This window comes from Notolepis coatsorum, assembly GCF_963971535.1.
Source record: "Notolepis coatsorum genome assembly, chromosome: 19".
Taxonomy (NCBI): Eukaryota; Metazoa; Chordata; class Actinopteri; order Aulopiformes; family Paralepididae; genus Notolepis; species Notolepis coatsorum.
In genome coordinates, this window is record NC_140183.1 from 110,866 (window position 1) to 138,258 (window position 27,393).

General features: G+C 48.5%; 1 protein-coding gene across 1 annotated transcript in view; it reads right to left on the bottom strand.

Moving 5' to 3' along the window:
• Positions 1-5,103: 5,103 nt before the first annotated feature.
• LOC311245888 (adrenocorticotropic hormone receptor-like) overlaps positions 5,104-27,393 on the bottom strand; it is a gene marked incomplete at both ends in the record, with an annotated part of 96,261 nt that continues 73,971 nt past the window's right edge. Inside the window, 4 exons of the mRNA XM_084335913.1 lie at positions 5,104-5,383; positions 18,169-18,444; positions 19,456-19,680; positions 25,030-25,188. Of these exons, the coding sequence (XP_084192039.1) occupies positions 5,104-5,383; positions 18,169-18,444; positions 19,456-19,680; positions 25,030-25,188 (940 nt within the window). The remainder of the gene's footprint in view (positions 5,384-18,168; positions 18,445-19,455; positions 19,681-25,029; positions 25,189-27,393) is intronic.

Sequence of the window (27,393 nt, forward strand, 5' to 3'; positions counted from 1 at the left end):
TCTCCCGTAGGTGTTCTTTGAGAGTGGTTTTGAAAGTGGGTAGTGATTCACATTCCTTTACAGCTTTGGGTAGGGCGTTCCACATTGATGTGGCATAATTGCGACCTGATGATCGACATGGGCGGTAGGAAGGAGACCGTGTCAGTAGACAGGATCAAGCGCGCACACGTGGACGTTTCCCAAGCCGTAGACTTGGCCCTACCCCCCGCAGAGGCCGTCCGCCGTTACTCCGGGATCTGCCTCCCACGGAGTCACCGGCGACCTCACCGATGTCAGTGCCCCCGGGTGTCGGGGAGGGCTCCTCCCTGCCCGCCATGTCATAGTAGAACCTTCTAGAAACCTCTAGCGTTCCTATTTAAGCGGTGGCCGTTCCTGCCACTGGCATTCTGTTCAGCTTTCTAGTACTGTATTGTATCTTGTAGTTGTGCTGCTGGTGAATATTAAAGGAGTTACCTTCGACTTCAGGACATCGCCTCCGACTCCCGTCTCTCAGCACTACAATATTAATATACTAAATAAATACCATAATGTTATACATCATTTCTTAAATTTTTTATTTACATTTTACACATATTCCCAATCAACACACTCCCTCTTCCAGATACCCATGAAAGAATTTTTGTACATCTTTTTAATTAACCCTTATTATGCCACCCTAACAAGTTAGGAGAGTTTTATTCGTAAGCATGAAATGTTTGCATCAACTTCAAGGCCATTCTCGAAGTCAACTTCCTGTCTGTTGTTGCTAGGCAACTGCAGCGTGGGGGGAAACTGGTACATTGTGTACGGTTCATTTAGTGCAGAAACGGATCGTTAAAGCGTCAAATTAAAGACTATCAAGCGGAATTTTCTTCAGTCCTTCACAATGCCAAAGAGCTGCTGTGTTACGCGTTGTACTAATGACAAAAACAGAAATCCAAATCGCAAGTTTTATACCATCACGGAGGGAAAAGTGGCTGGTGGCTAACGTTCAGCTAACTCGCTCTGTGTTGTGGTCGTGGTAGCTACATGCTAAGCTAACGTTAATTACATAATATCGAACCAATAGGAGCTTATCTTATCTAATCTTACGTGGATGTTTGATCGGGTAGTGGCACACGTGGTACCACCACGTAAGATTAGATAAGATAAGCTCCTATCGGTTCGATATTATGTAATTAACGTTAGCTTAGCATGTAGCTACCACGACCACAACACAGAGCAAGTTAGTCGAACGTTAGCCACCAGCCACTTTTTCCTCCGTGATGCATCAGCTGGTATTATATAAAACTTGTGATTTGGATTTCTGTGTTTGTTATTAGTACAAAACGTAACACAGCAGCTTCAATTTGGGTATTCGAGAGATGGCCATGTCTGCAGGTGTTTTGTATGGACATTATGTCAAGTCAATCAGGGGGAGATCTTTGACTCATATCTCGCCTTAGAATCACCAGAAAGGCTTTCGAAATAGTGAAATGCCATGTTGGCCTCAATATTTTCAAAACAAATCGTATGAAAATGTTATGAAATGAACAAGAATGTGATAAAACATGTAATAAAAACGGACCTCAACGCATGCATTTGATGGTAGAAATCCGTATGGTCCCCCTATACCAAGATGGCGGCGGTCTCGTGACATCAGAGTGTCTTCGAGATAATTCTTCATCTTTAATATTTTTTCAAAAAAAAATCTTTCCAGGAAGTACATTAACATCCTATCCTCAATATATATGGAAACGAGTACAACTATTTCCAAATCTTAACCACTTATATTCCCGTTTGTTTGATATTAAATCCCTTTTTATGACAAAAAAACGCAGACATCTGCATTTAGGTCACATTTCTACACGTTTTCAACGCCAGCGTTCAGCATCAAAATCATGCAGAGTCCGTGTGAAAAAGAATATGTATTCATATTTACAAATGAATGACTAATTCGGTAGTTATTAGCGTTATAGTAACGGTAGTAAGCACTGCTGTTTGGCTATTATACGTCGCGGGGGTACAGTGTATGAGACCCCGCAACATTCTGAAAGCTCCCCGCTGATTTTGAAAGAGCCTTCCGCGTTCCAAGCCGCCCAGGGAGCCTTCAGAGCGGCAGAAGCGCTGAGAGGGATCACTCCCACCAGCCACAGTGAAACTGCGCCACCGTGTGTCATAAATGGTAACGTTCATCAAACGGACATAGGCTCTCGGCAACAGGCTCTCGGTGATACTAAAACAGCGTGTTTTTGAATGAATTAGAGCAGATTTCATGTTAAAAAATCAGCGTTTTTAACATTGAAGTCAATGAGAACACGAAAAGATTGCCAAGGTTTGTCCGCTCCAAAAGTGAATAACCTTTTTTTTTTTACAGGCATTCTAATGATGAGCCTTTGATATATTGAATAAATATCAAAGATGACCAATCTGACGCAATTTCATGACATAATAATCAACACAGACATCGTTGTACACAGAAACACAAATGAATATAGGCAAAAAACACGAAATCTTTGCTAAGGGGGCAGAAGGGTTAAACTGATTTATGTTTGTGAAACATAAACTTCATATTGATGTAATTTACGCAAACTGTGCTTTGCTGTCATACATAATTACAAACATTGAAGAACCATTTACGTGAACTGTAAAGACGTTTTTCAAAAGGACAGAGAGTGAAGGAATACATCATGTGTTTTGACAACAGACAAGCTCCTGCATTAGTTCATCACACGTAAAGGTGCTATAGATAACATTCAGCCACTAGATGGTGCTATAGATAACATTCAGCCACTAGATGATGCTATAGATAACATTTAGCCACTTGATGGTGCTATAGATAACATTCAGCCACTAGATGGTGCTATATATAACATTCAGCCACTTGATGGTGCTATACATAACATTCAGCCACTAGATGGTGCTATAGATAACATTCAGCCACTAGATGGTGCTATAGATAACATTCAGCCACTAGATGGTGCTATAGATAACATTCAGCCACTAGATGGTGCTATAGATAACATTCAGCCACTAGATGACGATCTAGTGCATCAGCATGTCATTCATCAAATCAGGTGCATTCCACATGGGGAAATGGGAAGTAGGGAGGGGGAAATGTAAAATGCTAAATGTAAACAACAACATTCCTTTTGGACCTGCAAAATCTTTTTTGAGGAAAGCAATATTTTTGTTCTGCACCTTCTAAAAGCTCTGTGGATGTATCACTTTTTATGATTACTCTACATTACTCTACATGTTATATAGTACCTTTAATACAATTAAAAACCACACATAATGTAGACTATTCATAGCCTTGAGGATCTACTACACGATGAATTACAAGTGGTGACATAGCTCACAGTATGTAAATGCGATCACCAAACGTTCCGTTCGCCTCCATTGAAATGATCTGTTTCGTTCAAACGTAATACAACATGTAAAAGGTAGAATGGCAACAGCATGCACGTTGAATATCAAACATTCCATTTAATTTCTTCGGTATCTGTACTAATGAGAACCGTGGCCTATCTATTCAACACGGACCCTCTGTGTGTAGAAGCCATGCGTCCCACAGAGCAGCCCGCTGAAGGCCGTGCAGACGGGTCGTCTCAGAGCGGCGTGGAGATAATAAGCACCGGGGGCGAAACTGCTGTGAAGTCTGGAGAGGAATATGACAGGAGATGATGATGGGGCCGGTTCTAGAACAGAACACGCACGCACATGCACACACATATACACACATATACACACATATACACACATATACACACACACACACACACATACACACACACACACACACACACACGCACACACACACAGATGTATATTAACATGTATATTATAAGTGTAAATTGCTTACACTATTTACTAGTTAATTATATTTACACATTTTTCCCCCTCACATTTAATTTTTTTTTAAATTTTTTTATTCATTTAAATGTATTGCCTATATTCATGTCTCTCCACTATTACCCTGCCCATAATACCCTGCCCTAGCAGCTGACTCCCACCTACGAGGACAATACTTACCTTATGCATACCGCACCTTATGTGAATATACTACATCAGAGCATGTATTTCGCATTTAGCATTTTAGCATCTAGAATTCTTAGATTATATATTAGATTAGATTTAGACTATTGGATTATCAGATTATATATTGCATATATTTAGCCTTTTAGCATTTTTTGATTATATATTAGATTAGATTTAGCCTATTGGATTACTAGATTATATATTGCATATATTTAGCATTTAGCATTTTAGCATTTTGTTTCTTTAGATTATATATTAAATTAGATTTAGATTATTCGATTATATATTTGTAACCATATTTATTGTAGGGCATGTGCCCCCCACTGGTCGGTCTAGGGAGGGTTAATAGATACTATCACATGTCCCCTCCGATACATGCGGAGTCAGCCAGCCACTTCTTTTCACCTGCCAGCGCGGACTCTCATTGGTGAGGTGTAACGTGTGGGAGGCTCACACTACCTTCAACATCTCCCTCCCTCTCTGTGCAGGCGCCCTGACTGACCAGTAGGAGTCGCTGTTTACAACGACCAGATTACCACCCCACCGGCTTCCCTCCCGCTGACTCTGCCAATTGAGTCAGTATATGACGGCCGGCCCAAGCCGGAGGCACCGCTGACAGCCGGATTCGATACCGGTGTCTCTCGCGTTGGTGACGAGCGCTTAGTCCGCTGCGCCACCCAGCCGCCCGCTGTACTATAATTCTGTGACCTGTATGTCTACCTGTACCTGTACCTCCCCCATTCTGCTATGATGCCTGAATTTCCCCAAGTGGATCAATAAAGGAATATCTTATCTTATCTTATACCTGTACCTCCCCTCCCCCCTCCCCAATGCTGAATCAATTTCCCCAAGTGGATCAATAAAGGAATATCTTATCTTATCGTATACCTGTACCTCCCCTCCCCCCTCCCCAATGCTGAATCAATTTCCCCCAAGTGGATCAATAAAGGAATATCTTATCTTATCGTATACCTGTACCTCCCCTCCCCCCTCCCCAATGCTGAATCAATTTCCCCCAAGTGGATCAATAAAGGAACATCTGGTCTTATCTCATCAGAGGCCACATGTGTATATTGTACGTTCTGTATGAACAGCCACGCCACCTTAAGAGCAGCAGCGCCCCCTGCAGTCTGAGCAGAGCAGCATCTTCCGGAAGGTGAGCCTGAGCTCGGTGCTGCGCAGGGCGTAGATGGCCGGGTCCACCAGGGCGTGGCTCATCAGCAGCACCACGTGCACCTGGAACAGCGAGCGGTAGCACTCGCAGTACGGGTCCAGAGGGCACGCCATGATGATGATGAGGTGGAGGAAGAACGGCGTCCAGCAGACCACCAGCACCCCGAACATGATGGTCAGAGTCAGGGCTCCCTTCATGGCACTGCTCCCCCTGGTGGGTTAGGGTTAGGGTTAGGGTTAGGGTTCCCCCTGGTGGAAGACATGAGACATGACGTCACGCTCATACAACACGCTGTGTTCACATTCATCATACAACACGCTGTGTTCACATACATACAACACGCTGTGTTCACATTCATCATACAACACGCTGTGTTCACATACATACAACACGCTGTGTTCACATTCATCGTACAACACGCTGTGTTCACATACATACAACACGCTGTGTTCACATACATACAACACGCTGTGTTCACATTCATCGTACAACACGCTGTGTTCACATACATACAACACGCTGTGTTCACATACATACAACACACTGTGTTCACATACATACAACACGCTGTGTGTTCACATACATACAACACGCTGTGTTCACATACATACAACACACTGTGTTCACATATGTAACAAGTGCCTTGTTGCCTTGTATAGATAATTACACCCCATCACAAAATACACTTTAATACATTCCACTAATACTCCTAAACGTTTTATTTTATTGATTTGAGTTGATTTCATTCCTTTCGTTTTGTTTTATTGCACTTTTGGGAGTTAAGGCTTTTATTTTGAAATCGACACCCTTGCATTTCCGGTCCTCCGGGACACGCATCTTGCCTGCTTTCCGGTGGTGAGTTAGTTCCACCTGGAGGTCCGTGGAGTGAGTACTACTCCTTATGTTCAGTGAAAGACTTCGGTCTAAAAGTTGTTAAATATTGTATGTTACATTCCTAAAACTGTGAAACGAGTTTGTAATGTAACTACTGTTGTTAATATGTACCTGTGCAGTTGTTTTGTGGGAGGTTTGACTGGGTAAAATGCACTTTAATAGCATGTAGGAAGTTTGCACACACGTGCACTGTTAACATGGTAGTTAATGGAATCACGTCTTTTCCCAATTGTAGCTCACGTGCTGCAGTGCAGATGACTATTCCTAATGCTGCTGCATATTGTTGCCTTTGTAACCTAACAGGTATGTGTGTACAGTAGCTCCCATGTGTCCGTTTTGTATTCAATTGTGTATATTTTTCCAATGTAATTGTATATTAAAATGTGTCATTCTTATGAGCCAGTTCCACCTGGAGGTCCGTGGACTCACGTGCTGCAGTGCAGATGACTATTCCTAATGCTGGTGCATTGTGTTGCATTGTAACCTAACAGGAGGGAAATAAAGTCCGTCAACAGTCATCCATGTCTGTCGTCCTTAACACAACGCCGTCAGAGAGTACACCCGACTACACCGGTCACACGTGGTGCCGTTTGACCTCGGACAACGGACAACGCTCGCCTGTCCACCGGGGACGCTGTCTGCACGCCGCTTCTTCATTCAACTGGCTGTGCTGAGTACAACGTCGAACGTTAACGTGTGCGCATAGGATAAGCGCATATGTGATATTGGTTGTTTTTGTTTGATAATAATATGCTATTGATTGTAATTGTAAATATTATTGTAATGATACAGTAATTGGAGACGACACTAGTTGTACAAGACCATTGTATTTTTTTTCTTCTTTCATCTGTTATGTATTGTGAATAGATAGCCTATGGTCTAATGTTCAAAGTTTGAGCAGTAACAAGTGTTGCTATCTAACACATGCCCACTGTAAATATAATTAGGAACTAATTTGTTTATATGGTTGGCTGGTAATGAGATGTATATATATATTATAATTTTTTTCCCCCCCATCTGTTCTGGTAAATTGTGAATGGATAGCCATACAGTAGCCTACATGTATTCGTGTGTAGTCTAGTGTTTAGAGTCTGAGCAGTAACAAGCGGCCATTTAACACATTCACACATACTTTTCTTTTGTTTATAGCCCTCTAAAGCATTTTTATTTTTTATTCTTGAACATGTCTGAAGCAGGACCACCAGATCTGGAGATGGTGGGTATGATGCCTGTATATGGCAGGGGTCAGTCAGCTCTTATGTGTGGGAGGGGAAGACCTGTGGAACTGAGTCAGTCTACAGTTCGCCAGTCAGTGTTTGAAGCAGTGGGGCCAGTGGCCACATCTACTCCAATCACGCATGGCAATGATGCAGCCCCGCAACTCGCTAGGTCAGAGGATTTAGGCAGCCTCGTCACAGACCTTGCCATACAGATAGGAGAACAAATTGCATCTACTCTGCATGCCATGCACCAGACCAGTTATCAGCCCCAGGTCCCCGCCCCTGAGCCCCAGGTCCCCGCCCCTGAGCCCAAGGTCCCCGCACCCCAACCACAATGTTTTTCTGGGTGTGCAGACATGTCAAGGATGAAAGTGATAGTGCAGGCGGAGACTAAACCACCTCCGTTCTTCAGAGGTGATCGCACTGAGCCAGTCTCCATACATGAGTGGGAAGACATGATGCTAGTGTATCTGTCTAGAGCGAGTTGTAAAACCGACAGAGAATTGTGTGATCTAGTGATGGGCAGGTTGACTGGTAAAGCTAGAGACATAGTGAAGGTGTCACTGCGTAGCCGGCCTGAGTTGTCTGCCAATATGACCCCTGCAGCTGTGTTTGACATTTTAAAGCGTAACTTCAGCGAGCTGACATACTCCAGTATGCCCATGGCCGACTTCTATGCCATGGTTCCCAGGCCTAGTGAGGGAGTGATGGATTACTGGGTCCGGCTGAATAAAGCAATCGATGTTGCAGATGAGTGTCTACGTCGCCGGGGTCGGTGTGTTGATGATGCGAGCGCCGAGGTCGTGATGATGTTGATCACGCACTGCCCAGATCCCAGTCTAGCTATGTCCTTCCAGCTGAAGCCTGTGGAGCAGTGGACTGCAGCTGAGGTCCAGGAGCGTCTAGATGGTTACCAGAGAGACCAAAGGAGATCCAGTTCACGGGCACAGCAGGTTAACATCTCGGCATGCAGTCAGAGCCCCATGGCTGGTGGCCCATCCCCTCCTGTCCTGTATGGTGGGGCCCAGCAGTCTTCTGTTGTTGTGCAGTCACAGCAGCCTCCCTCCTTTGGCTCTTTTCATGAACAGCTTGGTGAGCCCCACAGGGTCTTAGCCGCAACGCAGGCCCTCAGCCCTCCTACACCCATCTTAATGACTCCTGCCCCGGCGTGTCCCCCCTCTGTAGACCCTGGCCTTCATCAGGTGGTTGACTTGTTAGACCGTGTGCTCTCACTGTGTTCGGCCTCGCTGGCCCCAGCAGTACAGGCTCAGCCTGGTCAGCCGTCTCGCTCCCACATCCAGCCAAGTAATGGGCAGACGTACCACTCACGCAACCAGGCCAGACCCAGTCAGCAGAGTTACTCGCGCAACCAGGCCAGACCGAGTCAGCAGGGTTATTCGCGCAACCAGGCCAGACCGAATCAGCAGAGTTACCCGCACAACCAGCACGACCCATGCGAAGTGTGTCAAGACAGCAGGCATAACACTTATCAACACTGTATGCTCTATCGGCTGTGCCACCGCTGTTTCCGCCCTGGTCACTATGAGGACTCATGCCCTGGCATCTCCCAGCCATCAGCTGGATCAGCATCTCCCTCCAACAGACCCGCTCAGACCCATCCTGTCAATGCTGCCCCTTTAAACTAGCCAGCCCATGCAATGAGAGGGATAGTATGGGCAAAGTGAATGAAACCCTCGAGAGAGAACCAGACTTAGAAGCCATCTATGTAAACAGCTGCAGATTACTTCCAGAAAACGAAACAGCCATCTTTGTTGGGTCACAGAGAGTGAACGGAGCTAGTGAACTGTTTTATGCTCCAGTGTTAGTCAGTGACAAGTACACATTGAGGGGAATGTTGGATTCTGGTAGTATGTCATGCACGCTCAGTGAGGAAGGTGAACAAAAGTTACAAACCGCTGGTGTTCTCCCTCGTGTCCAGCCGGCACCTGTGAATGTGGTGCTGGTTGGTTGTGGTGGCTTGACTACTCGACCAAAGTGTGTCTATGATTTGGAGATTGAAGTTTGTGGGTCAAAGTTTGTGGTTCCTACGTTGGTTGTGCCAGGTCAGAGAGACGAGTTTATAATTGGCACTAATGTAATCAAGTCCGTTCTCCAAAGGCTGAAGTCGACTGAAAAGTACTGGGAGCTTGTGTCCTGCAGAAACAGAGACCCTGAGTGTGAGAAGTTCCTTGAGCTCTTAAGCTGCACCTCCCGCTGGTCGGGCCCAGACCCGCCCGGGGTGATAGGCACAGTGAAGCTATGCCAGGCGGTTACCCTCCTCCCTCAGCAGGAGTATCTAGTGTGGGGGAAGCTACCAGCCAGTGCACATGTGTCTCCTGGGAGTACAGTCATTGTGGAGCCCACCTCAGCGAGGTCGGCCCCTCGCAACATCATAGTGGGGAGAGTGGTGACTCCCATGTGGGGCGACCGCTGGGTCCCCATGAAGGTCTTGAACCCGACACAGAGCCCCATCACGCTCCGTCGTAATGCCAAACTGGCTGATGTCTCACCTTGTCTTGCTGTTGAAGATCTGTCCATCACTCAGGGCCTGTGTCAGCAGCAGTCTGGTGTCTCCAGCTCCTCCGCCTCTCCTGGCTCTTCGTTAGATGCTGAGCAGATGTTGGCCGACTGTGGACTGGAGGACGTGAACATCAAGTCATGTGATGTGTCTCCTGATGGGAAGAAGAGGCTAGCTGACCTACTGGTGACGTATCAAGATGTCTTCTCCAAGGACAAGCTGGACTGTGGAAAGGTCAAAGACTTTGTGCACCGTATCCACCTCTCGGACGACCGTCCGTTCCGCCTGCCCTTTAGGCGTGTCCCCCCAGCTGACTATCACAAACTGAGAGAGGTGTTGACTGAGATGGAGGTGAAGGGGATAATCTCCAAGTCGATGAGCGAGTATGCCTCACCTCTGGTCATGGTGTGGAAGAAGAATGGAGACCTCAGGATCTGTACGGATTTCCGCTGGCTCAACGCAAAGACCGTCAAAGATGCTCATCCGTTGCCCCATCAGTCCGACTGCCTTGCTGCCCTTGGTGGGAACGCTTTCTTTAGCACCATGGATCTGACCTCAGGGTTCTACAACGTCCCTCTCCATGTGTCTGACCGGCGGTACACTGCCTTCACAACACCACTGGGCTTGTACGAGTACAACAGACTCCCGCAAGGCCTGTGCAACAGTCCGGCATCTTTCATGCGTATGATGCTCGGCATCTTTGGCGACCTCAACTACTCCAGCCTCTTGTGCTACTTGGACGACCTGCTGGTGTTTGCGCCGTCTGAGGAGGAGGCGTTGAAGCGATTGGAGGTGGTCTTCTGCAGACTCAGAGTGAACAACCTCAAGCTCGCACAGAAGAAATGTAACTTCTTACAGAGGTCGGTCAGGTTCCTGGGTCATGTGGTCGATGCCAGTGGAGTCTCTGTCGACCAAGAGAAGGTCTCCGTCATCTCTGGCTTCCAGAGAGAGGATCTGATGGAGTCGGATGGCCGCACTCCCGCTCCGAAGAGAGTGAGATCCTTCCTCGGCATGGTGTTGTATTACCAAAATTTCATACATGGCTGCTCCAGTATAGCCAAGCCCCTCTTTGCCTTGACAGCTGGCCAGAAGAGAAAAGGGAAGACCAGTGCTGGTCGTACGAGAGCTGGTACGTTCCGGAAGCTGACTCCTGAGGACTGGACTCCCGCCTGTGAGACGGCGTTTGAGGAGCTCAAGAGGGCGCTCGTCGAATGTGTAGTGCTGGCTCACCCGGACTTTGAGAGGCCGTTCATCCTCTCCACTGACGCGTCGTTGGACGGTATTGGAGCAGTGCTCTCTCAAGTCCCTGTCGGGGAGGAGAAGGCCAGACCAATCGCCTTTGCGAGCAAGTCGCTCAGCCGCAGTCAAGCGAACTATCCTGCCCACAGACTGGAGTTCCTGGCCCTCAAATGGTCAGTGTGTGACAAATTCAGTCACTGGCTCAAGGGTCACAAGTTCACTGTGTGGACTGATAATAATCCACTCACGTACATCATGACCAAGCCTAAACTTGACGCATGCGAGCAGCGCTGGGTGTCCAAGCTGGCCCCTTACTGCTTCGACATCAAGCATGTGCCTGGGAGGCTGAATACAGTGGCCGATGCGCTGAGCAGAGATCCCTTCGTGAGGCCGCTCAGCCGGCGTCTCTTGACCGAGCCTTACTCTGCTCTTCTGGAGCAAGTGTGTGATGTGGAGAACAGGGGGGTGCAGGATATCTTCCGTCTGACATGCCAGCCCCAAGCTCTAGTGACCCCTTCTGGATGTGCGGTTGCTGATGTGTCCATGTCGGCGGATGAGACCTCCACGGTGCTTTCCTCCCAGGAAGACTGGGACTCTGCGCCAAGACACAGGGCAGTATCTATGGCGGGTCACCTGTCCACTGTTGTCACTGCCGACCACGACGCAGTCTCCTCCTTGTCGTTGGCCGATCTGCAGGCCCGCCAGCGAAAAGACGCCACCGTCTCCAGAGTCATCTTTTACGTTGAAAGGGGCCGCAGACCCTCCAGACGCGAGCGCTGCTATGAAGATCAGCCCGCCTTGAGGATGCTGAAGCAGTGGGAGAGGCTCGCTATGCAGAACGGCATATTGTACAGGGTTACGAAGGACCACATGACCAGGCACAAGAGGTTCCAGTATGTTCTGCCTGAGTCCTTGAAGTCGGAGGCGCTGTCTGGAGTGCATGACTTGGCTGGTCACCAAGGTCAACCTAGAACGCTGTCTCTCGTACGTCAGCGTTTCTACTGGTATGACATGGAGAAGGATGTGCGGGGCCATGTGAGGAACTGTCCCAGATGCGTACTCAGCAAGACTCCAGAGCCGGCGGCCAGAGCCCCTCTGGAGAGCATAATAACCTCTGCACCACTGGAGCTGGTGTGCATCGACTTCTGGTCAGCTGAAGATAATAACAACAAGTCTGTGGATGTTCTGGTCATAACTGACCACTTTACAAAGCTGGCCCACGCCTTCCCCTGCAGAGACCAGACCGCGAAGAAGGTTGCTAAAAAGCTGTGGGACAACTATTTCTGTGTGTATGGCTTCCCACAGCGCCTGCATTCGGACCAAGGAGCGAACTTCCAGAGTGAGTTGATGGCGGAGCTGCTGGAGTTAGCAGGGGTCACGCAGTCCCGGACCACTCCGTATCACCCTATGGGGAATGGTGGCACTGAGAGATTCAATCGGACCCTGGGTGGAATGCTGCGCTCCCTGCCATCGGAGTCTAAGCACAGATGGCCCCAGATGGTCCAGAGCCTGACCTTCGCCTACAATTGTACACAGCATGAGACGACTGGCTTTGCCCCCTTTTACCTGATGTTCGGGAGGGTCCCGCGTCTGCCAGTTGATCTGCTGTTTAAGAATGTGCTCCAGGACGAGGTGGTCTGTGACTATGATGCCTATGTGAAGTCCCTGGCGGCCGATCTCCAGTCTGCTATGCTGTTGGCCCAGAGGCACACCTCAGTGGAACAGGGGCATCAGGCTGACCAGTACAACAAAAAGATGAAGGGCTTGCCCCTCTCGGTGGGTGATCGGGTCCTGGTGGCGAACAAGGGCGCCAGAGGGAAGCGGAAGCTGGCGGACAAATGGGAGCCGGACGTCTACACCGTCATTGCTTCCAGACCACAGTGCCACATATATCGGATCAGAGACCGGACTGGACGGGAGAAGACAGTCCACAGGAACCTCCTGCTTCAGGTCAACTTCCTCCCCTTGGACGGGTCATTTGATGATGAGGGTCTAGCCGCGGACAGCGACACCTGTGCGCCTGGTGAAGCCTCCCTCTCAGTCATGCCTGAAGCTAGTGCCTCAGACGCGGACAGTGTGGCGGCAGAGCCTTCCATGGGAGATGGACCTTCCATGGGAGATGGACCTGATGGGGATCGCACCGCATCATGGGTGCAAGAGCAGTCTTCAGTGGAGAGTGAGGATGACGGGCTACGTCCGTATTCCCCCCAGGGGATGTCCCCTGCTCTGAGTGAGCTTCCAGTGGCAAGTGCCGCCAGTCCCCCACTGTTGCTTGCTCCACCGAGTTCCCCCCCTGCTGTAGTCCAGCATGATGACAGTGTTGTGTCCACACAACCAGGGCGTACTCCTGAGCTAATGAGTGTCAGTGTGCCTGGTCAGAGCCAGGGTCCACAGACCACTGAACACTACACGTCCAGGTTCGGTAGGGTCATCAAGCCAGTCTTTCGGCTGATAGAGACAATGGTCCAACTTGAGAGTTTGATGGGCTTCGAGCCGCAAGCCTCTATCAAACGTGTGTGAGGTTAGCTGCAGTGTTGTGTATGGCGCTTACGGCCTGATACAGTGTCCTTTGTGGTGATAAGGAGTAACAGTTTTATTTATGTGTATGTGCCCTCGTCATGGTATGGTCAAGTGTAGCTGGATGGTGTATAAGGCACCGTCGTTATCCCTGGAGGTATGGTGGGAGTTGGCCACTCCTAGTGCCCTCCTGGCCTTTTATTAGGTGACAGGTATCGTTGGATTGTTCCGCAGTGTGTGGTTCTCATAGTAAGCTTGTGACTAGTGTGACACGAGGTAGGCACAGTTTTATTTTATTCGATGTAGGTGTAATTCTGTGGGGTGAATGTAACAAGTGCCTTGTTGCCTTGTATAGATAATTACACCCCATCACAAAATACACTTTAATACATTCCACTAATACTCCTAAACGTTTTATTTTATTGATTTGAGTTGATTTCATTCCTTTCGTTTTGTTTTATTGCACTTTTGGGAGTTAAGGCTTTTATTTTGAAATCGACACCCTTGCATTTCCGGTCCTCCGGGACACGCATCTTGCCTGCTTTCCGGTGGTGAGTTAGTTCCACCTGGAGGTCCGTGGAGTGAGTACTACTCCTTATGTTCAGTGAAAGACTTCGGTCTAAAAGTTGTTAAATATTGTATGTTACATTCCTAAAACTGTGAAACGAGTTTGTAATGTAACTACTGTTGTTAATATGTACCTGTGCAGTTGTTTTGTGGGAGGTTTGACTGGGTAAAATGCACTTTAATAGCATGTAGGAAGTTTGCACACACGTGCACTGTTAACATGGTAGTTAATGGAATCACGTCTTTTCCCAATTGTAGCTCACGTGCTGCAGTGCAGATGACTATTCCTAATGCTGCTGCATATTGTTGCCTTTGTAACCTAACAGGTATGTGTGTACAGTAGCTCCCATGTGTCCGTTTTGTATTCAATTGTGTATATTTTTCCAATGTAATTGTATATTAAAATGTGTCATTCTTATGAGCCAGTTCCACCTGGAGGTCCGTGGACTCACGTGCTGCAGTGCAGATGACTATTCCTAATGCTGGTGCATTGTGTTGCATTGTAACCTAACAGGAGGGAAATAAAGTCCGTCAACAGTCATCCATGTCTGTCTTCCTTAACACAACGCCGTCAGAGAGTACACCCGACTACACCGGTCACACATACATACAACACGCTGTGTTCACATACATACAACACGCTGTGTTCACATACATACAACACGCTGTGTTCACATTCATCATACAACACGCTGTGTTCACATACATACAACACGCTGTGTTCACATTCATCATACAACACGCTGTGTTCACATACATACAACATGCTGTGTTCACATACATACAACACGCTGTGTTCACATACATACAACACGCTGTGTGTTCACATACATACAACACGCTGTGTTCAACCCCCTTCACTTTTTCCACATTGTGTCGTTTTATAGACAGAATAAAAATAAGTATTGAATGTATTATGGAGCGACGTTAGTTGTATCATATGAACCTAGAGGAATGTCAACATACCGGCCATGTCATGCTAGCTCACCGGAAAATGGGGTAAATCATGCGCCAACTGAGAGAAAATGGGCATAGGCAATTGACCTCTGACCTCAAGATATCTGAATGATATCTTCACAGCCGTGCCATGTGGTTTTGGGCCAAAACCATGCAGTACAATTTCTGTATTTCTTTTTTTTGAATTCTTTTATTTTTGTACAATTTCTGTATTTCAATTTTAATAAACTTAACAAATTAATATACTTGCTATTATGGGTTATTGTATAGATTGATGGGGGAAAAAAATACATTTAATCAAATTGTTTTTTAAATTACATCTACAAAACAACATTTCAGGCTGAATCTTCTGCCTGATTGGTCCTGACTTTAAGGACATGTTACGACCACCACAGTGATGCATGTATGATCATCTGGTCCACAGTGATGCATGTATGATCATCTGGTCCACAGTGATGCATGTATGATCATCTGGTCCACCGTGATGCATGTTATATGACATCAATACTTTCTATGCACACTTTGAATCTGTCAATTAACAGCCTACAGGCCACTGCAATAGAAAGCAGAGCCACTGCCGATGGAGACTCAGTGTTCATGTTAACTGAGGCACGGCAGCGCTCTACTTCCTTAGGCGTCTAAGGAAGTTCAAAGTGAGTCCGAAGATCTTAAAGAACTTCTACTCATGCACAATAGAGACATTATTACCAGGCATGCAGTGGTGGTCAAACGCGGTTAAACGCCGTTTAGGCTACGTCACTGAGGCTGAAGTGTGCGCAATGATGTGCACGCGCGCACACAAAAATGACTCGCCGCGCCGTATACCCCGGCCGGCACTTATCACCTAGACTTTGCATAATAATAGGATACCGACAACCAAATACAAGCCCTGTAGGTGGGGGGCTGCTTGATCTCCTGACTGGAAGGATGAGACAAGTTGTGCTTCAGTCTGAAGGAAACTGTCCTTCAGTAAACTAACTCTAAGTTACATTGTTAATTTAGTTTGTATTTACTTTTCTAGTTTAAGTTAATTCAATTAAAGAAATTGTAACTACAATTACATTTAAAACATTGTTATGCATAATAATCATCTGTTCTGTGCGCAACCGAGGGAACATGTATGCGCGTGCGCGGGAGCGCGCGTGCACGTGGCGTTTGGCCTTGGCCCATATTACGACTGCACCACTGATTATTACATTGTAGCCGTCAGTAGAATGGTGTCTTTTCAAAGCACAATATCTATGATGAGGAGGCAACTACCTCTGTGTCTGGAAACTAAGCGAGGGGAAAAAACACGAGCGACGGCAACTTGCAAAGTTAAGCAGGCTAAGAAAAACTTGTAAAAACTTGATACTTCACATGTGATAACATGTAAAAATGTGGTACCTCACACATGATAACTAGTGGTGGGACTCGATTAAAACATTTTATCGAATTCATTCGAGACTTTATAGTTAATTAATTGAAATTAATCACATTTAAAAAACATATCAATATTTGAGGTGAAAAGCAACGTTTTTCAATTCAAATAGATTTTGGTATACGAGTAAATCAATGAATATACATTATACATACATTTAAGCAGCAAAATCTTGTTTATTAGCTACTACACAGACCAACAGTCAGACCAATGCATTTTTTTACAAAGTGCAGCAATTTTAGGAATAATATATATAGATAGATATTATTCCTAAAATTGCTGCACTTTGTAAAAAATTACATTGATCTGACTGTTGGTCTGTATATATATAGCGCAAAGGACCTTTTCTCTTTTGAAAGGTAACATTCCGAAGTTTCTTACACAATAAAGAAAAATCACTTTGAGTGCTAATGAAATAGAGTAACAGAGGTTTGAACACACTGAAGTTTAAGTTTTGTGTACTCACATGAAATGTTCTGTTTAGTGGTTGCCAGATGCCTGTTTAGGAGCTGGAAAACATAACGGTTCCATAGCCTGAAGTCTTATGTAGTACATGAGTGTTTCACAAAGGTTTTTACCGCAATAATTCAGGGTGATTATCCAAAATGGCCGTCCACTGCCTTTATTTTGCCATTTTCAAAACAAAGGACTTCTTTGTCTTCTTGTGTCACCTTCCCCCACTCTGAGCGCCCGTCTGAGATCGCGTTTGGACCGGCGCTCATTGGCTACAATTGTGGTCAATAATTTTTGCCATCAGCGGTGACTGGTCACTGGCCAGTTCAGGACCGTTCACAACCGGACGTGGTCCGAACGGCTGGTCAAATGACGCTCACCACATGTTTCGTCTTGTAACTTGAGAATGGAATCATGCAGTTGGGGGCGGCTGGGTGGCGTAGCGGACATTGCGCTCGTCACCAATGCAAGAGACTCCGGTCTCGACTCCCCGAGTCAGCATTGCCTGCGGCTTGGGCCAGTCGTCATACTATCTCAATTGGCAGAGTTAGCGGGTGGGAAAGTCGATTGAACGTTGTGGACAGCGACTCCTACAGGTCGGTTGGGTGACGCCTGTACAGCAGAGACAGGAAGTGAGCCTCCCACGCGTTACTCCTCGCCACTGAGAGTCCGCGCTGTCTGGTGAAAAGATGCGACAGGCTGCCTCCTTGTGTACCGGAGGGGACACGTGATGCAAGGCTTCTATCCTCACTACAGGCGACCAGTGGGAGGCATAGTCTAGCAACGTTCAAGACAGGGGAGGGGAGAATTGAAGGGGAGAATTGGCGATATTTGGGATTGGGAGAAAAATTGAAAATAAGAGGAAAAATTTGATAAAAAAAAAATAATGGAATCATGCAATAGGTTGAGTGAGGTGACGATCCAAAGGCGGCAAATTCAACTTTCCAACAATGTATTGAATAATCGGGAGAAACACAGCCGGAGCCGACAGACGAGAGCAAAGTGCTGTGACGTGTGCGATAAAATGCGTACATCTTTTTTAACGTTTAATTTTTTCTGTAGTTAATGAATCTAAATTACTGCAATAAAGTCCCAGCCCTAATGATAACATGTAAAAACTTGATACTTCACGTGTGATAACATGTAAAAACTTGATACGTATATGTGATAACATGTAAAAACTTGATACTTCACATGTGAAATTCTGTACCTCTGATGTCGACGTGTGCCGCCCCCGGGCAACGAGGCGATCTTCCTGGCATGAAAGCGTGCCAACATGAACATGTAGACATAGAGGAAGCAGATGAGCGCCAAGGAGACGAGGAAGAGGACGATGAAGCAGATCATGATGAAATTGGTGTCGAAGAATATCACCATGACCACCGCCGACACCCCACACGTCGTCCAGATGACCACCAAGATGGCCGCTGTGCGCTGCATGGTCATGATGCTGTGGTAGCGCAGTGCATGGAAGATGGTGATGTAACTGTGGAGCAGACGAAGACAAACAAGATGGACGTTTCCTGTCTCATTACTAAAGTCTTTGTTGTCGGGACATGGATCAGGTTCACGATCAACCTTCTCAAGACACCAGACATATCCCGGGAATTAATGAGACGTGATGGTTTCTTCTCCCTCAGATCCCCTCCCTTCCAACCAGGACCGGCCAGCAAGAGTCACTATTGAAATAATCAAGACTCATACCCCACAAGCTTCCCACCCACAAACATTGACAATTGTGTCCATAGGGACGACTGATCAAGCCAGAGGTACCGCTGGCAGGAATTTAACCCAGGTCTCTGTGGTGGTAGACGGGTGCTTAGACCTCTACACTACCAACCCGACCATAAGCGCTCATTGCTGTTTTTGCAATGAATGGACTTACTTCTTGCATTACATCTTGAAAACTCAGCTAACTACTGAGTTATCATTCAGTCAGTCCTCATCAACTCACACCACCAGGACGTTGCACTTGAGCAACCGACCAAGTGGTGAAATACCAGTGATAAACTCACAAGTTCACGAGTTTCATGTTTCACTGACCGTTCACCTTTTGTGATGCACCGATGAAGCGTAACGCATGGGAGGTCACGCTGCCTTCACCATTTCCTGCCTTTCGCTGAGCAGGCGCCCAGACCTGACCTGTCCACAATGCCAGATTACCACCCTCGACTTCCCTCCCGCTAACCCAGCCAAACGAGTTAGTATGACGACCGGCCCAAGCCGCAGGCAATGCTGACTCCGGGAGTCGAGACCGCAGCCTCTTGCATTGGTGACGAGCGCAATCTCCGCTACGCCACCCGACCGCCATTTGTGATGCACCTTTATTATGAACATATACAGTATCATGAGACGTGATCATAAATATGATGTTGACATGCTGGATTTCCTAAAAATCTATCAAACCACCTGCATCAAGAAATAATTGAACAATATGCTGAATCTGCTGCCTTGCATCTGACCGGTCCTGACTTCATGAGCATGTTATATGACCTACCGGTCCACAGCAATGGCCAGGAAACTGAAGATAGACCCGACAAAGGCCATAACCAGCAAGGAGTCCATCACATCATCCATCTTCTTCTCCGAGGGCCCTTTCTGGTCCAGATGTCCCTTGTCAGCAAACACCATCATCAGGTTCTCCCAGGTCTTGCTGAGGCTGGCGATGGTGTTGAAGGCAGCCAGGCTGCACATGAAGCAGTACATGGGTGAGTGGAGATTCCTGTTGCCAGAGGTGGAAGAAGCAAAGTCAAGACTAACAAGACCACGGCCATTCCATCTCTCTGGATGGGAAGTCGTCTGTATCTAAGACAACCTTTTTCTTGCATTGATGAAGGCACTGGTAAATTACTGATAATACAGAATGGTTCATTTTGTAAATTTTGTTATAGAAAAGGCCTTTTTTACACTTCGATCAGAGGCTTTAGTTACCATGGCAACTGCTCACTGTGAGATTCCCAGCCTTTTAGCAGAGATCGTTATCGTTACCCAATTAAGATAATTGTTATCATTACCAGTAAAATCACTTGCTCATTCAAAAGAATTCCATCTTTAACTGACATTTACATTTAGTCATTTAGCTGACGCTTTCGTCCAAAGCGACTTACAAATTGTGTGCAACAGGTCAGCAGGAAGGGTGCAGCTCTGGCAGAAGTGGCATTGTTCCTCTAGCAGCGCCAGAACTTGAACTTGAGTGCTACACTACAGTGCTACACTAATGCATAGTAGATAGTAGTATAGACATGGTAGCATTTTACAGAGTAGATAGTAGTATAGACATAGTAGCATAGTACATACATAGTAGTAAGTGTGTCTAGCACGCTCTCCGGTTACTCCCCCCCGCTACACTACGGGACTCAAGGCTCTGATTTGTCCCCTTTGGCTGCGGGCCGCGTTCTTCCAGTGAAGCGCAAGCGGCCCCACATATCGCTTCTCATGGAGACAGGGGCTGACACCCAGCTGCTAGCTAGGCCTGGGTCTGTCTATGAGAATGCTGTGCTGTCAGGAGGCTCCCACGCCACACGTCCTGCGTCTGTGTTTGGTGAGCCTGGTGTTGTGTCTGTCGACAGAGCAGGGTTCCCTGTATCTAAATAATGTTGTCAGAGGGGGAACTCTAGGCCCAGGAGGTCGCAGCGTGGGTTCCCCCGGCCCCGCCCTCGCCAGGCCGGGTATTACGTTAGTGCCTCCCCCGTCTGGACTTCCGATCCTGCGGTGGTCAGTCAGGCACGCGTAATTTGGGTGGTAGTAATATCACTACAGGGCTACAGTGTGTAGGGACTCACCCTATCGGGCAGCGTGGGGACCACACACCATGCATGTCCAGCTGCAGAGCAGGCTGTCCCCAGCAAGCTAAGCCGGGAAGATGCTCAGCAGGGGAGCCTATGTCACCAGGGGTGATGGCCGCTCCCCCCGTATCAGACCGCCCCTTCTGTCGGGGTCCCCCCCTTGGGTGCGATTGCCTCGTTGGTAGAGTCAAGGTGCGATATCCCGGCTCCGCGAGACACCTTGCTCGTGTGGTTGGCGAGACCAGGGTTGACAACGCACAGCGGGAGGGACCGGGCCACCTGAATTCTTTTACCAACGGATTTCTGCGCTTTGATTGGCCACTGACGTTTCTGGTCGCGCCAATCGTGTGACGGACAATTCTTTCACTGGTTAAGCTTAGGCACTCTTTCGAAGTTGGTTAAGGTTAGAGTTTGTCTTAGAGCAGGGCGATAGAACACCAGCCCTGATTCCAAACTCTAACCATAACCAACTTCGAAAGAGTCGCCTAAGCTTAACCAGTGATAAACTAGGCGTTAGGTAGTTTGCTGCTGTTCGAGGCGGAAATGGGCGCGTCACGCGATTGGGCGCACATGTCACATGACCAGAAACGTCAGTGGCCAATCAGATCGCACCAGAAACGTCAGTGGCCAATCAGATCGCAGATCGCAAACGCGGAACTGGAAATCCGTTGGTAAAAGAATAGACGCGACTGGGCCACCTATCTACGATTCCTAGCGGACCAGCAGCAGTTGGCGGCGGGGGCGCTTTGGAATTTTTACCACGTATGGCTACAGTAGTGCCATATGTCAGTGTGGATGGAGAGAACGCTGAGGGCGGCGCTTGTGTTACAGTTTGCACACCCCCGTCCTCCGTTTTTGTGTTTGGTACAGACTATTGTCAGAGTCCACGGCAGTGACAGCCCTGGCCGAGGAGATTCGTTCTCTGGCGGCGAAGCAGGCCATCGTCGTGGTCCCATGGGAGGACGCGATGAGCGGCGTTTACTCCCGATATTCTCTGGTGCTCGAGAAATCGGGGGGGGGGGGGGTCAGACCCATACTGGACCTGTTCCATGGAAGGTTCAGAATGTTGACCATCACCCACCTGTTAAGCGCTGTCAGAGTGGGAGACTGGTTTACCTCCATAGACCTGAAGGATGCGTATTCACGTCCCGATCTTCCCTCCTAGGACATACCTACGCTTCCTGTTTCAGGGCTTAGCGTACGAGTACCAGAGGCTGCCGTTCGGCTACTCTCTGGCTCCTCGCATCTTCACCAAGTGCGTGGAGACCACGCTGGGGCCTCTGCGTCGTCAGGGGATACGAATTGTATTCTACCCTGGAAGACGTTCTGGTCCTCAGCCGGTCAGAGAAGATTGCCAGGTCTCATACCAGGCAGGTGGTGGAATTCCTCACCAGCCTGGGTTTTTCTGTAGACTGGAAGAAGAGTACTCCTCTTCCCAGTCAACGGGTGGAGTACTTGGGCTTATTTCTGAGCTCAAGGTCTATGTGGGCATCCCTCTCAGCTCGGCGTGCTCGGGAGGTTCCGTCCTGGCAGGACGGTTACGGCGCTGACCGTGATGCGCCTGCTCGGTATGATGGCATCTGCTCAAGCTGTGGTCCCTCTTGGCCTCCTCTTCATGAGGAGGATACAGAGGTGGGTTCTTCAGTATGAAAATAGACCCTGTGAGAGTCAAGTGAAAGCAGCTGAAGGTTCCCATGTCAGTACTGGGGCACCTCGCCCTCTGGGGTCCCCATGGGCAGCAGGCTGTCACACGTCACGGTCTTCACCGACGCCTCCCTCACGGGATGGGGGGGATGTGTCGGACCGACGCAGTAGGGGGCAGCGGTGGCCTAAAGGTTAGAGAAGCGGGTTTGTGACCGGAAGGTTGCCGGTTCGATCCCCGGGACCAGCAGGAACACCAACCGCTGAAGTGCGCTTGAGCAAGGCACTTAACCCCCAACTGCTCCAGTGGAGTTGCTCAGTGGCCAATGGTGTCAACTGTGGTTGTACTGGGCAGCTCCCAGGTGTGAATGGAACTGTGTGAATGTGAAGCAGGGCGTTCCTGAAAAAGAGCATCTGTGCTCAGCGAACCTACCCTGGGTAAAATAAAGGTTAAAAAAGAATATATATCAATGTGTTGGAATTGAAGGCAGTGCTTCTAGTCCTCGGACAGCTCGGCCATCATGTGATGGGCGAGCATGGTCTGATCAGGACGGACAGCACGACGTCGGTGTCGTATGTCAACAGACAGGGAGGAGTACGCTCCCCCTGTCTCCACCGGGCGGCGGCCGATTCGGTCCGTGGCCGCCCGGGATTCTGTATGCGTTCCCCCCCATACACCTGATAGCTCAGCTGTTGGGGCGGGTACGTCAGGAGTGAAGAACTTTGATACTGGTCGCGCCGGACCGGGGCACGGCTGTGTGGTTCCCGGCCCTGATTCAGCTCTTTCGAGAGTGGTGTGAGGTTGGGGGCCTGGACCCGGTGTCATGCTCCCTGGACTCGGTTCTGTCCTTCTCCAGTCTATCCTGGATGGGTGGTCAGCCTCGACAGTGAAGGTATACACCGCAGCTATATCTTCTTGTCATGTGGGCTTTGAGGGCAGAACACTGTTCTGCCACCCTCTCGTGGGACATTTCTTGCTTGGCGCACGGCGTCTCAAGCCTGTGGAACGTTCTCTGTCTCCGAGTCGGGACCTCCAACTGTTCTTGAAAGGCTGTTGGGGGCCCCGCTTGAGCCTCTTGAGCAGGCGCCATTGGATTGTTCCTTTTGGTCATCATCTCCGCTAAATGCGTGGGTGAGCCGCGTGTTCTCTCGGTGCGGTCAGAGTACCTGTCTATTTGGGCCGATAGCAGGCGACTCTGTGGCCTGATCCGGCCTTCGTGCCAAAGAATATCCGGAGCTCGTTTCGCCCTCCTCCTCACGCTAGTGAGTTGGAGGCGAGCCTTTGCCTGTCGTGTCCTGTCCGTGCACTGAAGGTTTTAACTTAGTCGCACGCGGGATCTCAGGGCTTCCGATCAACTGTTTGTTACGGTGGCCCTCGCGCGGGTAAGGCGCTGTCCAAGCAGCGCCTGTCACATTGGTTGTGAGAGGGTATTGCCCTTTGCTACACGTTGGCTGGACGGGTTCCCCCCGGGGGCGTCAGGGCGCACTCCACTTGTGGTGTGGCGGCCTCTGCTGCCCTGTTGGGGGGGCCTCGGTGGAGGACATCTGCACTGCGGCCTCATGGTCCTCCCCGAGTCCTTTCGTTAGGTTTTACCTCATGGACATGACTGGGGGTTCTGTCTCCCAGGCAGTCCTGAGGTCCGGGACCTCTCCTGCATCCCGCCATCAGGTGGGCTAGCAGGAGTGTGTGGGTTTGGACCGCGGAGTGCTGTGTCACACGTGGTCCCGCTTGCTCTGTGCGTTCTGGGGTGCCTGGTTCCCCTTTTCGCACATTGGTTGTAGTTGACTGCCTCCACCCCTTCGTTAGGACGTGCGGGTGGACGGGACTCCCCTCCTCCCTGGCAGGGGCTTATGGGCCCTCAGGGGGTGCATTTGACGTGGCCACGTGTCCGCTCTGCCCTTTATCTCAGTAGGCAGGGCGAGACGCGATTGCCAGTATGAGATATAACGTAAGGTTATCCTATAACCCTAGTTATATGAATACTGGTGTCTCGCTCTTCAGCGCCCTGAGGTCCCTTGGATGTTTTCCGCGTATGGAATTCGAACTTGGAAGGGTGTAAGCGTGACCACTTCCTGCCTATTGTAGAGGCACACACGGGAGTGGCGTGGTCACGTGCAGGTGGGTGCATGTGTTTAGTTTCCACGGGCACAGTAGGTGCTGGAGATTGTGATATCTCAGTAGGCAGAGCGAGATGCTCAGCCAGTATTCATATAACTAGGGTTATAGGATAACCTTAAATTTTTTGTATTGTGTGTAACTGTTTTTTTTTATTGTCAAATAAAACTAACTAACTAACTAAAATTAGTTCTTGAGCCATTGTATAAAAACAATTATTATCAAATATGCACCCTTTACAGCATTGTATAGGCTTTCAAACACAAATCGGTGGGATAAGATTCATGCAGGCCACTTGACAACGCATTTCATTCTTGACTCTTACCTATTTCAGAACCCTATTATCTTAAAAGATTATTTTACTCCACTTTTAATATTTTTTCCTTTACTCTACACTTTTACTCCACTACTCCATGCAGTGGCGTAAAAGTCCCTTAAATGGAAATATTCTGTACTTTTTTTTTTTTTTTTTTTTTTTTTTTACTAAAGTACAAATACCTCAAAGTTGTACTTGAGTAGAAGTACTTGCCTGTTGCGGATGACGGCCAACACCACCAGGAGGTTCATCACCAGGCTCACGACCCCGACGGAGAAGAACAGGAGGTCAGGGACCTGCACCTCCGGGCAGTCTGTCTGGTCTGGGCTCTGAGGGGTGGTGGGGGCCGTGGGGGCGCTCATATTAAATATGCTGCCAAAGAAATTATACATGGGATTTTTCAAACACAAACACCATAGACAAGACATAGACATAGGACGTGCAACAATAAGAAGTGACACAATGACCGACAAGAAGAGAACAAACAACTACAATGAAGGTAGTGAGAGGAGAGGTGAAGGTGAGAGGTAGTGAGAGGAGAGGTGAAGGTGAGAGGTAGTGAGAGGAGAGGTGAAGGTGAGAGGTAGTGAGAGGAGAGGTGAAGGAGAGAGGTAGTGAGAGGAGAGGTGAAGGTGAGAGGTAGTGAGAGGAGAGGTGAAGGTGAGAGGTAGTGAGAGGAGGTGAAGGTGAGAGGTAGTGAGAGGAGAGGTGAAGGTGAGAGGTAGTGAGAGGAGAGGTGAAGGAGAGAGGTAGTGAGAGGAGAGGTGAAGGTGAGAGGTAGTGAGAGGAGAGGTGAAGGTGAGAGGTAGTGAGAGGAGAGGTGAGAGGTAGTGAGAGGAGAGGTGAAGGTGAGAGGTAGTGAGAGGAGGGGTGAAGGTGAGAGGTAGTGAGAGGAGAGGTGAAGGCGAGTCAAGTCAAGTCAAGTCAAGAGTTTTAATTGTCACGGCATACAAGTATACAATGAAATGCGGGTGGTCTTGCCCGCAACGATGTGCAATACAGTGGTACAACATATAATAGAATCCAATAAAAAAAAAAAACATTGTGCAATAAACAGGTAACAGGTAACATGGTGTGACATCTCGGTATCTGTACATAGTTATTTACAGAGCATATAGGACATGCTAGGTAGCTTTGGTAGTGCAATACACTGTTCCTGTTATACTAATTTAAAGTGGCCTTTCCTTTTGGCCATAAGTGTGCGTGTGTGCGGCATGAGTGTGTGCCCGCTCATGTTAAAGTGTTAAAGTGGCTGCTAGTGTGTGAGCGTGCACAGCGTGCGTGTCGTGTGTGTGCTCATGTGTGCTTAATTGTGGATAGTTCAGTGTTCTGTGGTACTCAATGTTCATTGTTCAGGACTCTGATGGCCTGGGGGAAGAAGCTAAGCCTAAGCCTCTCTGTCCTAGTAGCTGGGGTTCGCAGGCGTCTGCCTGACCTCAGCAGCTGAAATAGGCTGTTATTTGGGTGGTGGGGGTCTTTCATTATTCTGCAGGCTCTGGATTTGCACCTCTTGTTGTATAGAACCTGCAGGGGAGGTAGTGCAATACCCGTGGTACGCTCGGCTGAGCGCACCACTCTCTGTAGGGCCTTCTTGTCCTGTGCCGTGCTGTTACCATACCAGACAGTGATGTTTCCGGTCAAGATGCTCTCTACAGCCCCTGAGTAGAAGGACTGGAGTATCTTCCTTGAGTCCAGTATCTCAGGTGGTAGAGGCGCTGTTTCGCCTTCTTTACTACTGTGTCTATGTGTGTTGACCATGTCAGATCCTCTGAGATGTGGACCCCCAGGTACTTAAAGCTGCTCACCCTGTCCACGGTAGCCCCGTTAATCATCAGTGGTGTGTGCGTCTCCTGCTGTCCTCTCCTATAATCCATGATCAGCTCCTTGGTTTTACCAATGTTCAGGAGCAGGCTGTTGTCCTGGCACCAGCGTTCCAGTACCTCAACCTCCTCCCGGTAGGCCTTCTCGTCGTTGTCCGAGATCAGCCCCACCACCACCGTGTCGTCTGCGAACTTCACTATGGAGTTGGAGCTGAACTTGGCCACACAATCGTGTGTGTAGAGTGAGTACAGCAGGGGGCTCAGAACACAGCCCTGGGGGGACCCGATGCTCAGGGTGATGGTGTTGGAGGTCTGACCCCCCACCCTGACCGCCTGGGGTCTTTCCCCCCACCCTGACCGCCTGGGGTCTTTCGCTCAGGAAGTCCAGTACCCAGGCGCTCAGGGCGGAGCTCAGACCTAGCTCGATCAGCTTGTCCACCAGTCTGGTGGGGACTATGGTGTTGAACGCTGAGCTGTAGTCAATGAACAACAGTCTCACATAGCCCCCCTTCTGACGGTCAAGGTGAGAGAGGGTGCTGTGCAGTACCTGGGAGACCGCGTCGTCAGTGGACCTGTTTGTCCTGTATGCAAATTGCATAGGGTCTGTGGTAAATTCCCACAGACTTTCTACAATAATTTGAGGTTATTGTAGTACAACACAATGAGATTGACTATCTGGAAGGAGGAGGAAAGATTCATACCTGATAGAATTGTTGGTCTCCTCATCTGACTTAGCAGATGAGGAATAAAACGTGTA